General features: G+C 53.3%; 1 protein-coding gene across 1 annotated transcript; it reads right to left on the reverse strand.

The window, feature by feature from the left end:
* Positions 1-1,559: 1,559 nt before the first annotated feature.
* NR2F1 (nuclear receptor subfamily 2 group F member 1) lies at positions 1,560-11,298 on the reverse strand. The gene is made up of 3 exons (XM_041753137.1): positions 10,836-11,298; positions 7,835-8,362; positions 1,560-2,619 (listed from the first exon to the last, which is right to left on the reverse strand). The coding sequence occupies exons 1-3, from the start codon at positions 11,296-11,298 to the stop codon at positions 2,339-2,341; spliced, it is 1,272 nt and encodes a 423-aa protein (XP_041609071.1). The 3' UTR covers positions 1,560-2,338.
* Positions 11,299-13,149: the final 1,851 nt, after the last annotated feature.

A 13,149-nucleotide genomic window follows, 5' to 3' on the forward strand; every position in this document is an offset into this window, starting at 1 on the left:
CAGAGGGATCACACTGTAATGAATATATTTACATCTCATTTCAAGAAAGGCAGGAAGAATCGGTGAGCGCTCAGAGGCAGCTCCACCGAATCCCCTCCCCCCTGCACCGGGCCTGCAGCCCACCCCACCCCAACCCCCCCATTCCCTCATCTGGCAACCCGGGAGGGCTCTCTGAGACTTTCTGGGGGGCGGTCAGGGGTTTAAACGTGAGCTCTTCCCTTGCCCTTCTGGGCCTTGGGCGCTCAGTCCGCAGGACGGTCAGTCTAGGCTCAAAGACGGCTGCCCTCCGTGTAGTGCAAAGGCTGAGGCCCAGGGCGACCCTGTGAGGGCCGGAGGGCCCCGACCGCCCCTCACTCCAGCCACTGTGCCCTCCTTGCCTCCCTAAGGCTCAGGCCCAGTGGCAGGTGGACCTGCAGGGGTTTCTCCACACAGTGTGGCATTGCCCTGGCCACACCGCACCTAGAATATTAAAACCTCACTCAGGCGGCTTGGAGCTTGTTAATACATTTTTAAAGGAGTGGGGGAACCTGGAGGTTTCTCATCAGCAAATGAAAGCAAAACTTTGTCAATGACTTCTGAAAGTGAAGCACTTGCCTCATCCAAGGCCTGTTTGGGGGTGAGAGGTGGGGGAGGAGGTAAGAGGTGTTATTTCAAAAGATCTGCCTTTATTAATACGTTAGGAAAAAGCTCCCTTGGTAGTATGTGTTCTTGCAGCGCCGACTAGAATCCTATAAAACATTCATGCTCGGAAAGCTGTAACAGAGAGCAGCCCCCCACGCACACCCCAAAGAGAGGCCTCAGCGGCAGGTTTCTTCCCTGAAAGGGCCACTAGAGCCCAAACGCTGCTCCTGGAAAGAACCTGCCCCAGCCTGGCTCACCAGGTCCCCAGTTCCAGGTCCATGGCCATAAGTGCCACAGGGGGGCCTTTCCCTTCACCCAACTGAGCTTGAGAGCCCTCCAGGGCACCCCTGTCACAGAGGCTGGAGTGAAGGGTAAACCCCAGGCAGCTCTGCAGCGGACCATAAGGGGGAGCAGAGGTAGGTTTGGCAGCGTTGAGGCCCTAACTCTCTCTCCCAGAGCTGGGGAGAGGCCGATCTTGCAGTTATAGGGACATGAGGCTTCTGAGCAGCCCTCCCCTGCCCTCAACCCGCCTTTCAGCTCCCCACGCCTCTCTGCGGCCTCTCCAGCCGGGCAAGTTCCCACCTGCGGTCACTGAAGCCAATGGCCCCTGGACTCGGCCTCCACTTCCAACCGAGCCTACCCCGGGCTCCCCGCTTGGCTCTGTGCAGGGCACCAACCATCCACAAGGTCACGAGAGCTGCTGGGAGCCACCAAGGTGCCCTGCCCTCTCCCTGCCCATCCCAGCCCACACAGAGCCTGACCCTCTGCATTTACAAAACCAAGGCAGCGGCTTGGTTTGAGGAAATAAATCTAGACAACTTCGTAATGGACCTTAGAAGTTTCCACCCTCACCTCCCGTTCTAATCATAGTTGGAATGGCAATTAATGGGAGGGTTCTCTTGCACTCAGGACATCTGTCAAGTAACCAGACACGTGGGTTTTGCTAAATTCTTTTATTTTTTGTTTAAATTTTCACTTCAATTTTAATTCTTGAAGAACAGCCTCGACAACATATATCGCACTCATTATAAGAAGCAAAGGGTTATATCAAAAATTATTAGTATAGAATCACAGGAAATCTGGTTTGGAACCAGAAAAAAATACAAAACAGATATAGATACATAGACACAGGACAATTTTTTTATAATTATTTGGAAAATGTTATTTTCCCCTAATTCTTGTTTCCTTTTTTTTATGTGCATACGATGTTTAAATTTTACAAAAAAATGAAAATAAAGACTAGTATTTTACAAAATGAATAACAATGTTTGGGGTGTGTGTGTGTGTGTGTGTGTGTGTGTGTTTCTACATAGAATTCAGTCCACTTCCATGTGTGTTGTTTTCTGTACAGAATATATCCACATCCGTCCACAGTAAATCCTGGAAGGTCCATTAGTCTCCTTCTGTTTTATTAAAATTCTCATGGTCCTCTCTTCCAATTTTTTTTTTTCCTTTTCTCACCAGACACAAGGTCCTTTTTCTTTCCTTTCCAACATGTTCACAGATCTGATCCTAAAGAGAGTCTCTTTCTCCTGGTTTGCAGCTCGGGTTGCATTTCTGCAGGGTGGGCTGCTCCTGTCGGCCCGGCCCACCTCCCCCCTGGCTGGCTGCACCCTGCAACAGCCGCCCCGGATGTCCCCGCAGCTTTGGAGTCCATGGCCCCCGCCGGTCCTCTGAGTCTCTAGGGAGGCGGGGGCAGGTGGGAAGCGCCCAAGGTCTAGGAGCACTGGATGGACATGTAAGGCCAGTTGAAGCTGCTCCCAGACAGTAACATATCCCGGATGAGAGTTTCGATGGGGGTTTTACCTACCAAACGGACGAAGAAGAGCTGCTCGATGACCGAGGAGGACACGGTACGCAGGGAGGGCAGTCGCAGTAGGAGTTTGCCGAAGCGGCTGGGCTGGTTAGGGTACTGGCTCCTCACATACTCCTCCAGTGCGCACTGCGACTTCTCCTGCAGGCTCTCGATGTGGGCGGCATCCGACAGGCCACAGGCGTCTGGCCGTGCAGCCACAAGGAGGAGAGAAGAGGGGAGGGCACACACAGGTTAGTGAACAGCAAAGGCACAAACAAACCATGAGAAAAAAAATTTTTTTTTAGGTTGATAACAGGGGGGAAGAGAAATAGGAGGGAAGAGGGGGGAAAAATTCTCCTCTCCATACCTCCCCAAGCCTTCCTCACCATTCCCTCCCCTCGGCCCCCAATACAAATAAAAATAAATCAACAACTCCCCACCCTCGCCCAAGCCTAGGGGAGCTGGAGACAGAAGAACACACATGCAGAGGCAGCAACCTCTCTAGTCCCTTTGTTTTTCCTCTTTCACCTTTGGATTAAATAATGTACGATGCTGGAGCCATGTTTGCTGTGCGAAGCAACCTGTCCTCCGCCTGCAGGGGAGCATCTTTCCGCTGTGCTCATTAAAGGGAGGACTTTTGCCCCTTTTGCCCCTGATTTTGGGGTGTGCAGAAGCCCTGAAGAAATACGTAGCCTGGAGGCAGTTCTTACAGGCTTCCTGGAGTCCTCCCTCTCAAACCCAAAGGACCCCAACCAAAATCCTCAAGGAGAACCTAGATTGTATAGTGAACAAACAGCTGGGGGCGGGGGCGGTGGTGGTGGTGGTGGTGGTGGTGGTGGTGGTGGTGGTGGTAAGGAATCATGGGCTGGCAGTGCGGGAAATCAGATCGAGCCCATGCTCTAGCAGTACAGGATTTGAGATCCACTATCTGAGCAAGCGAGAACTCTGCAGCAAATCCTTGGTGAGAGTGTACGCTTCTATCTGTGCTTTAGATCAAGTAATTGAAAATTGGTCACATCTCTGTAAGCTGTATAATAATCAGAAGGAATATGGCTCAGTTACTCCAGGCTGCGGAAAGGAGACATCTTCCACGATCAGACACAAAGCTGGGCTGGAGGCAGCTGCTGTTGCTGCTTCCAAACTGGGAGGTGGGGAGTTGAGGGGGGGATTTGGGGAGACAGGCTTCCTGTCACAGGACCAAGGGGGAGAAGGCACTTACACACAATGACAGCATCTTAAAACCTGTGTGTTTATCTCCTATCAACCAGGGCTCCTCATGGTCCCCTAAAAATCTTTCAAGACAGCAGTTTATACTGTATCAACTAACTAAAGGCAAAGAAATGGAGGAGAAGGTGGAATGAAAGGAATGAAGTGAAAGCTTCTTCTCTTAGTTCAAACACCCTTGTTATTTGTTACATTAATAATAAATATTTTTTAAAAAACAGGAAGATCACAGAGGAGCCCTTTGCCAGTCAGGAGGTTGACTCGAGATCAAAGGTAGAGTTTGCTAATATATAAATCTGGGAAGAAATTCATGCATAGCAATGCCCCCAAAAGGACGTTATATAATCGTGAATGGGCAAGTGTGACCCTAAGAAGTCACACCAAACGATTCAAAGTGAAGCCCGCGTCTGCTTCTGAGTTTCTGAGCTTTATGTCTTTCTATTTCAAGAACTGGGATTTACAAAGCAGTCTAACACCTTCATCTACAAGGCAATGGCCTTGAGCAAAAATACAAATAAAACTAGTGCTAATTCAAGAACTTCTGAGGCAGGTCTCCTTTGACCCTAGATCCAGAATGGGTTCCTCTCAGATGTCTAATTACTCCTGCCAGCCACTCGGGTGCATCCACACTGGCCTGACCTGGGAAGCCATTGAGATTTTATGGTTAGCAGGGCCAGGGCAGGAGCACTTTGGGGCTTCGTTGCTGAGAGAAGGGGCCCCCCCAGGTCTGCCCTTGGCCTTGCTTGCTAACCTGGCCCTGCTGAATGGCCACCATGCAGACTCATATTTACATATATCTTGCTTTACATGCATTATCTGCCCATTATGCCACAGGATCCCTTTCAGCCTCAGACAATGCAGTATGAAAAGGACCCACTGGTACCCCAGCAGATTTTTTTTTTTAAAGACCCATATGGCATCCCCTCAGGTCTGTAAAATATTTATCTGATATTTACCATTAGGGCCCTCAGAGCGCAAGGACACTACCCTTCTCCCAGCTAGGCCGCTCCAAGAGAGAGAAGCCCAGGAAAGGCTTGCTTGGGCCTTGTGCTGGCTGCTTGGATTTCTTTCCTCCTTTGAAGGCAGAACGCCTGTAGCTGGGCCTGGCTGCCAGGTGCCAGCCGGCCAGCTCTGTGGCCTCCCTCCAGCAGGAGTCCTACTTCAGGCCTGGATTCCCACCCTAGTTATTCATCCCTACTCCGGATACTCCCAGGACAGGACTCCCCCCAACTATGCACGGACAGTATGAGCGCTCAGATCAATTGGCTGGTGGTGGCAGCAAAGCTAGGTGAGCAGGGAAGGGGGGGGCTGTTAATGCAGGACATATTTACATTCTACGAGATACACCCGAGATAAGAAAAGGAGGTGAATCCATGTCTCACTTTTTATGTGCTAGTGTCAATGTGGGAACCCTCAACATTTCTTTTATAGTATATGGAAAAGAAATTATGTAAATAAATAACCATTACTGCTCAGGCCCTCCCGGCTTAGCCTTTGTAGTGTAGAGAATGTATTTCATGGTGTGCATTCACAAGAGTTTAGTGTTCAGGAAATATAGATGTAATCAGCTGCCATAACTAGAAATCAAAGTTATTATTGTGCTGAAAATGGATTTATTGTATTTATGTTAACTAGATGGCTCCTTTCAGAGGAGGTCCCATTTATTTGAGGGAATATTTAGGTGTATGAATTAATGAATTTTTTTAAAAAGTAAGTTCAGGTCATGACCTAGTCCTTGGATGCTGTCCAGAATATTAAGGATTAAGCATACCATCCGGAGGCCAAATGTGAAAACCACCACAGGGAACCCCCGTGCCAGCTTCAAACACTTAGCCGGAGCAAACCTCGTTGGACAATATGTCTAAAACTGTCTTTTCCATCATTCAAAGTTTGCTTAAAAGTTGGATGACTTTGAGAAGGCTTCCCATGAATTCCCTTCTGGCTAGCAATCAAAACAAGTTTAGTCAAAAGTGGAAATGTGTTGTATGGAGGAGGGGGGGGTGAATTACTACTGACAGCTCCATTTCCATTTTCAGATATTCTGTTTGCAATTTTCCAACAAAATAATGTTATTGTTCACTTCTCAGCCTCCCTCTGCACCTTGAAGACGCAGTTCGGAAACTTCTTTGGGAAAACTTTTTAAAAAGGGACACCTTTTTTTTTTTTTTTCCACGGGGATGTTTTAGGACGGAAAGTTGAAAGAAAAGCATGAATAATTCCACAATCTTCCCTGCAGCCAGCACAGTCCTCGCCTCTCTCTGGGAAAGGGCAGGAGATCAGAAAAGTCAAGGGAGTTCAAAGAACCTTAGTAGGGGACAAGGCAAAGGGAGGAAAGACCTTTCCTGAGAAGACCTCTGTCCAGCTCCAAGTCACATTTCTGCTTCAAGACACCTCACTGGATGAGATTTTAAAACCCCAGCTTCCCCGACACTGGCTTGCTTCCTGATTAATTTGGCTAAAGAGCCGGGGAGTAGAGAGCCAGCCAGGCCCCAGGCCTGCCAGAGCTAAAGCAGCCCGGTCGCTGCTTCCCAGGCTCTTTGTCACTTTTGAAAAACACGTTTCCATCAAGAAGACTTATTAAGATAAAATGCATTCAAACACTGAGGAGGCTATTCAATAAATCTTCCATTTGTTTTAAGGTTTGCACTTTATCCTCTTGCAAAGAATAACTCCCTCTCCCACTAGCAGACCTGCATTTGCACTGCAAGTAAAAGGGGGGCAGTCCAAGTCCACGGCTCTGGCCACCCTGCATACAAATGAGATGCTCTTGTCTAAATAAATTATCTGCTGCTCAGATCGATATTAATACTACATTTGCTACATTACAATATTGTGCAAATTTAAGAGTCATTTTAATACAATGTAAATACGATTCTTCACGCATGAAAGCCAGGAAATATTGATAGATTATACCATTGCTTAACTGTTCAACAAGGCCTTGGGAAAGGGGTTTTGCCATCTTCGCTCAGGAATGGTTTTAATTTGGCCTTTGGAGGTCCTGGCTCTAGGATAGATTTATTAGGACGGTTTATTTGTTCTCTGAATGGAGGAATTAAAAACAATAGTGCCAATAATGGGAGTAAAAGTGCAGCTAACCCTACTCACAGTGGGCAAGGCCCCGGCCCCAATCTGAGTAGCTCTGTTCCCCACCAGCCTCCTTTCTGGCTTTGTTTATATTTCCCCCCATTACCTGCTGTCCCGGGTGTTTATATGTTTCCCTCTTGCAGGTTACAATAATAAAAAGCGGGCAGTGTTCTCAGAGGCTCTGACTAGAGCCTTCAAAGGCAACGTTAATGCACTTTCCTGGAAGTTAATTTGAACCATCTATCATAAGAGAAATTGTTAACATGCATGTTACCACCACCTACATTTAATTTGATATTTTTAAGGCACTCTGTTAAATTTCCAATGTCCGTGCGTTTTGCTGGGCTACGAGATTTCTCTCCGGAGGGGGCGGGGGGCGGGGAAATCCTCCCATTCTTGCGGGTCCTACAGGATTCCTTTTGTGGTTGTTTTTTTGGTTTGTTTTGTTTTTTTTGCTTTTTTTGTTTTTTATCTTTCTTGTTTAGACTGAATCCGTTTTTTTACGACCCTCAATAACCTCAGCAACTGCAAACACGAATGGTTTCCGATAAGGGAAAATCAGGCAGCCATAAAGCGGGATTATTTATGATTTATTTGCGCGCCTCCTTCCCTCTGCAGGCCTGCGCGCGCCTCTCCGCGTCGGGAGCCCCTCGCGGGGAGCGTGCCGCGCGGAGGAGCAAGCCGCGTTCCCACGACCGCTGCCTCCCCTCTCCTCCCCGGGAAGCCTGCACGCCGGCGCGCACACACGCGCGCACTCGCACACACACGCCCCCCCACCCCGCACACACGCGCAGCCGGGCACTTCCAACGCCCCCTCCCCGCGCACACCCAGGCCGCGCGCCCGCCGCCCCGGGGCCCCCGCCGCCCGCGCCCCCGCGCCCCCGCGCCCCCGCGCCCCCGCGCCCCCGCCGCCCGCAGCGCCGCGCCCCCGACACGGCCACCGCCTCGGCCTCGGCCTCGGCCTCGGCCTGGGCGGCGGCGGCGGCGGCGGGGCGCGGGGGCGGCGCGGGAGGCCCGGGAGGCCCGGGAGGCCCCGGAGGCCCGGCCCCGCGGAGCGCGGCCTGCCTGGCTCCCCGGCGCCGCCTGCCCTCCCGGCGACCGCGGCCTCACCTGACGTGAACAGCACGATGGCTTTGAGGCAGCTGTACTCGGCCGAGTCGACGTGCAGCGCCTTGAGCTTCTCCACCTGCTCCTGGAAGATGCGGATGTGGTCCATGAAGGCCACGACGCGGTCGGCGGACATGGGCGAGGCGTGCAGGCCGGCGGCGGCCAGCAGCGGCGCCACGTGCAGCGGCATGGAGCACTGGGCCGCGTTGAGCACGAACAGCTCGCTCCAGGTGAGGCGCAGCAGGGACACCTGGTCGGTGATCTGCAGGTCCGGGAAGAAGGGGATGTTTCGGGCCCACTCGACGGCGCTGAAGAGCAGGCGCGCGGCCAGCTCGCAGATGTTCTCGATGCCCATGATGTTGTTGGGCTGCATGCATTGGCTGCCGTAGCGCGACGTGGGGTAGGGTTCCGCGCGCAGCAGCAGCGAGATGTAGCCGGACAGGTAGCAGTGGCCGTTGAGGGGGTCCCCGTTGGTGAGTGCGTACTGGCCTGGATTGGGCTGGGTAGGAGGCATTCTTCCTCGCTGAACCGCTGACAAAAAGAAAGAGAGAAAAGAGGCAATGTGCATCCAGGGGGCTTGCGGACCTCGGCGCGCCGCCGCGCCCCCGACACAATGCGGAGGCTCATCCTGCAGCCCCGCGCGCCCCGCGCACCTTGCCCCGCGCCCGCCCGCACTCCCGGCCCGCGCCCGGAGGCGGTGTGGGGTGCGGGCCTCCAGCTCCGCGGCTCCGTGTGCCCGGCCACCGGCTGCGCCCCTGGCCACCCCGGCCCCGCCAGAGCTAGGCCTGAGCTCAGGGACACCTCCCCGCCCCCCCCGCCCCCCAACCCCGGTCCGGCAAGGCCAAGGAAGCGCCACCCAAGCCCTCCACCACCAAGGTGCAGCACACAGGTTTGGTGAAATCCCACTCACCCCTCCAGAATGAAACAAATCAGAGTAAAACAAACAAAAAAGAACAGGCGAAGCCAGAGAGAGGTTGTGGTTCTAGGCAAACGCCTAGCCGCCTCTTCATTTGCAAGCAAGCAGGGTTTTGCTCAAAATGTTTCCATATTCTCTCAAAATGCTATAGAATTATCCTTAAAATAGATACAAGTTACATAACCACTTACAACTTTTGAATATAAAACAAGTATCCTGCACCCCTCCCCTGCCCCCTCCTCCCCTTCGCCCCACACAAAGTTCACTGTTAAAAGCAACAGAAAATTGAAAAATTCCAAGAAAAGAGTTGAACTTACAGTAGCCAAACATTATTGAAAAAAGTGGGAAATATAATTAATGTCTGTCCTGTGAGGTGCCACTGCAACCTGCAGCCAGCTTTTGCCCAGTGAATGCACGAGCTTGCAACTGCAAAAACACTGGATTCATTAACCATCTGAATGCAAAACGTAAGCATGCTTTGAGTTCTTAAAGCTGACCAAAGTTTTTTTTTTTTTTTTAATGTGTATGTTTTACTTCAACAGTGCCAGCGTTTTAAATTGCCATGTAAACAAAGACAACTTTAGGAAAAGTTAGGGCTACTGAACTCTCCCCCCCCCAACAAATTAATATAGATATGTCCATGTACACATAGCTGTCTTATTTCAGGTTGTGCACTATTTTCTTAAGTTTGCTTTGATTCTAATTTTAATGCAAGCCCCAATGCAATTTAAGCTCTTGAAACATAACAGCTAGAATACTTTTTTCTAATTATAGTTTTGAACTTGGCAGTTATTTTTCAATTAAATGAGAGCACAATTCAGTTTTTTTTTTTTTTTCAGATGCCTACAAAATCTCCCTGGAGCTAGAAATGAAGTCGTCATATTTGCCTGCTCCTTGAGATCTGAAGGAATTCAATTTCTTTTCTTGTGGCATATAAAATATAATTTTAAAGTCAATTACAAGAAGGAGTAATCTGCATTCTGCAAAATTGACTGGTTCGCTAATTTGACTATAAGACATCTTTAATGATTGTCAGGAGATAAACTTTAACTGTAAACGGCTAAATATATTTATAAGAAAAGTGCTGCATCCCTTGCCACATGAACATGAAGCATATCTAAATACAACATCAAAAGTTGTGTTAAAAGAAACCGAACCCACACAACACAGAGATTAAATGAAGTGGAAGCTCATGCCAGCTGCAGTCTATGCATTATAGCCAAATCAGAAGGATCGGTAAATGCCGTTGTAAATTGTAATTTGTATGCAGTATTTAAGCGGAGGGTGGAGTTTGATGAAGAAATAAAACGAGTATCATGCTTTTAAAAAAATGACACAACTATGAAAGGACGGTTCAGTCACAAACTTTCCTTTCAAAGTAGAGGGGTGAAAACAAGGCCACAGCTCTGGAGGAGGCGGCCCCAGCTCGGTGAAGAGGAGAGGGAACCAGTGAACAGGCCAGAAGCCCCCCTTCCCCCCTAATTAGACCTACAAGTGCAATAAATCTCACTCCTCTTTTTCCAAGCTAAGCTTCCAAAAGGATGATGCAGCAATGAATCCATGGTTCAGGGTCCTCCAGTCCCCGGCCCTCCCCAGTTTTTAAATAAAGGGTATGATGAAGAAAGAGGTGGAGGGGAAAGTGGAATGAAAAAAACACACAAGAGTTTTCTGGCGGGGGGGGGGGAAATAAGCACCCCCTCCCCGAGTTCATGCCAGCACAGCCCCCAAGCATCCTCACGCACACGCGGGAAAGAGACACACACCGAGCACATCCAAGACAGAGGAAGTAAAGGGATTTTAAGCCACAGCTCACGATCCCAGGGACACAATCCTGAGCAGGCAGCAGGAGGGGTGGAGGAGCCAGGGAGAGGAGCGCAGGCCGGGAGGGGGAGGCAGCGGCAGCGAGCTCGGTTGGGGAGGGGGGGTGACGCCGGGGGAGGAAGGCAGCGGGGACAGGGGAGGCTGGGACGGGGCCGGGACCGCAGGAGCTCCAGCCCCAGACAGCAGCCACCCCCGCGAGAGAAAGAAAGAGAGAGGGCCGGGGAGGCGGGCGAAGCTCAGGGAAAGAAGCAGAGAAGAAATATTCACCTTCCCGCCTCATGCCCACTTTGAGGCACTTCTTGAGGCGGCAGTATTGGCACTGGTTGCGGTGGTGCTGGTCGATGGGACAGTTCCTGTTGGCACGGCATGTGTAAGTTAAGTTCCTGCGGACGCTCCTCTTGAAGAAACTTTTGCAGCCCTCGCAGGTGAACTGGCCGTAGTGCTTGCCGCTCGACTTGTCCCCGCACACCACGCACTCGATGTGCTGCTGGCTCTGGCCCGAGCCGGGCGGGCCCTGGCCCTTGTCCCCTGCCGTGCCGGGGGTGGCGGGCGCTCCGGGCTGGCCCGGGGTCTGCGGCGTGTGCGGCGCGCCCGAGCCCGCCTGCTGCTGCTGCTCGCCGCCGCCGCCGCCGCCGCCGCGGGCCGCTTGCGCTGCGGGGTTGGGGCCGCCGGGGTTGCCCCCGGCCACGTCGTCCTGCGGATCTCGCCAGCTGCTAACTACCATTGCCATATCTTTGGGCCCGGGGAGCGCTGGGGGGAGCCGAGCTGCTCGCCGAGGGCCGCGGGGCGCGCGGGCGCGCTGGGAGGGGAAGGGGAAGGGGAAGGGGGGAGGGGGAGGGGGCGGGGGGCCCGCCGGGCGCCCCGGGGTCGCGGGAGCCGAGCCCGAGCCGGGCGCCGGCCGCTGCCTCCGCCGCCGCCGCCGCCGCCGCCGCTACTGCCTCGGCCGCCCCGCTGCTGCTGCGCGCCCGCCCGCCCTGCTGGCGTTTTGTTGTGGTTCCTGCTGTTTTCTTTCTCTCTTTTTGCAGCCCCCCCAGGCTCTCTGGCTCCCCCCCCAACACCCCTGCTCCCCTCGCCCGCTCCCCCCGCGCTCCGATCCTGGGGGGGCCGCGCTCTCCTTCTCCCCCCCTCCCCACCCCCCCCCAGCCGAGCAGGCTCTCCCTTCTCTCGCTTTTTTCTTCTTCCCCAAGTTGCAAAATCAGAAATGGCACAGGCGGCAGCCGGGAGCGGCGCGGGGCGCAGCGCCGGGGGCGGCGGGCATGGGCCACGGCGCGCGCACACACTCGCCCTCCGCCTCGCCCGCACCCCCGCGCACACACACACACTCGCACACACACTCGCTCACCCGCGCCGGGCGCCCGCCCGCCCGCCCGCCCGCCGGCCGCTCGGGCTACACGCTGCGCGCCGGCTCAGCCGACATAGAGGAAGCCGGCGAGGGCGGCGGCGGCGGCGGCGGCGGCGGCGGCGGAGGAGGCGGCGGAGGCGGCGGCGGCGGCGGCCGCGGCGGCGGCGGCGGCGGCGGCGGCGGAGGAGGTCGCGGCTGCAGGCGCCGCTGGAGTCGCCGCCTCAGCTGCAGCGGCGAGCGCCGCTGGAGGAGCCGGGGCCCGGGCCGGAGTCCGAGCTGGAGTCGGGGCCGCAGCCGGAGCGCGAGCCCGGGTCGGGGCCGCCCGCGCCGCCGCCGCTGTCCCGGCGGGAGCCCTGGCGGGGCTCGGGATGGAGGGGAGCGCGGAGAGCCGAGCAGGGCGCGGGGCGAGGCTGCGGGCGGCGATCAGGGCGCGCTGGTGTCGGGGGGCCAGGTCCAGGGCTGGACGCAGCCAGCCATTCAGGAAGGCAGCGCCGGAGAGAGGGAGGCAGCCGGCGACGAGGATCACACACTTTGCTCTTTTTGTTGTGCCGGTGGCGCCGGGCTCTCGCTGCCTTCTTCTTTCGGGAGGTGACGGAGAGGGAGAAAAATACGAGATAATTCACGCCGGCGACGAATTCGCAGCGAAATCGAAAAAATAAAAATCAGAAGAAAAAGAATCGCAATTTAAAAAAAAAAAAAAAAAGCGAGAGACATCCAAAGTAGGTCGAATAAATAATCCTCTTCTTTTCCTCTTTCTTGCTCCTTCTTCTGCTTCTTCTGCTATAACACACAGAGCTAGTTAAAAAAACCCTGGAGATCGCCCAAAAATGTTCTTTTTTTAGTATTTTAAATAAGTGCTCTTCAGCCGGGAACCAACACCCTCCCTCCAAAAAAAATCATATATGTATAAAATAACGATAAGAAGAATACGAAGGGGGTGCCTCCTCCTCCTCCTCCTCTTTTTTTTTTTTTTAAGTTTAGCCCTCTCTCTTCTGCAGGAATGGAGTAAAAGGCAAGGAGGAGGGAGAAAAAGAGAAAGAAGAAGAAGAATACGAGGGAAACAACTAATAGAATATGTAAGAAAAGAAAAGGGAGAGAGGAGAGAAGGGAAGAGAAGAGAAAGAGATTGAGAGAGATTGAGAGAGAGAGGCGGAGGAGGAGAAGAGAGAGAGAGAAGGGAGAGAAGAGAGAGAGGAGAGAGAGAGGAGAGAGAGAGAGAGGAGAGAGAGAGAGACCCCA

Source organism: Vulpes lagopus, chromosome 4, assembly GCF_018345385.1.
Source record: "Vulpes lagopus strain Blue_001 chromosome 4, ASM1834538v1, whole genome shotgun sequence".
Classification (NCBI taxonomy): domain Eukaryota; kingdom Metazoa; phylum Chordata; class Mammalia; order Carnivora; family Canidae; genus Vulpes; species Vulpes lagopus.

What these genes read in the sequence shown, in the direction of transcription:
- NR2F1 (XM_041753137.1), bottom strand. Translation starts at nt 11,298, where the DNA reads ATGGCAATGGTAGTTAGCAGCTGGCGAGATCCGCAGGACGACGTGGCC. An exon ending in AGTGGGCATGAGGCGGGAAG is followed by an intron (nt 8,363 to 10,835) that starts GTGAATATTTCT and finishes TCTTTTTGTCAG; the next exon opens with CGGTTCAGCGAGGAAGAATG. An exon ending in CATCGTGCTGTTCACGTCAG is followed by an intron (nt 2,620 to 7,834) that starts GTGAGGCCGCGG and finishes CTGCACGGCCAG; the next exon opens with ACGCCTGTGGCCTGTCGGAT.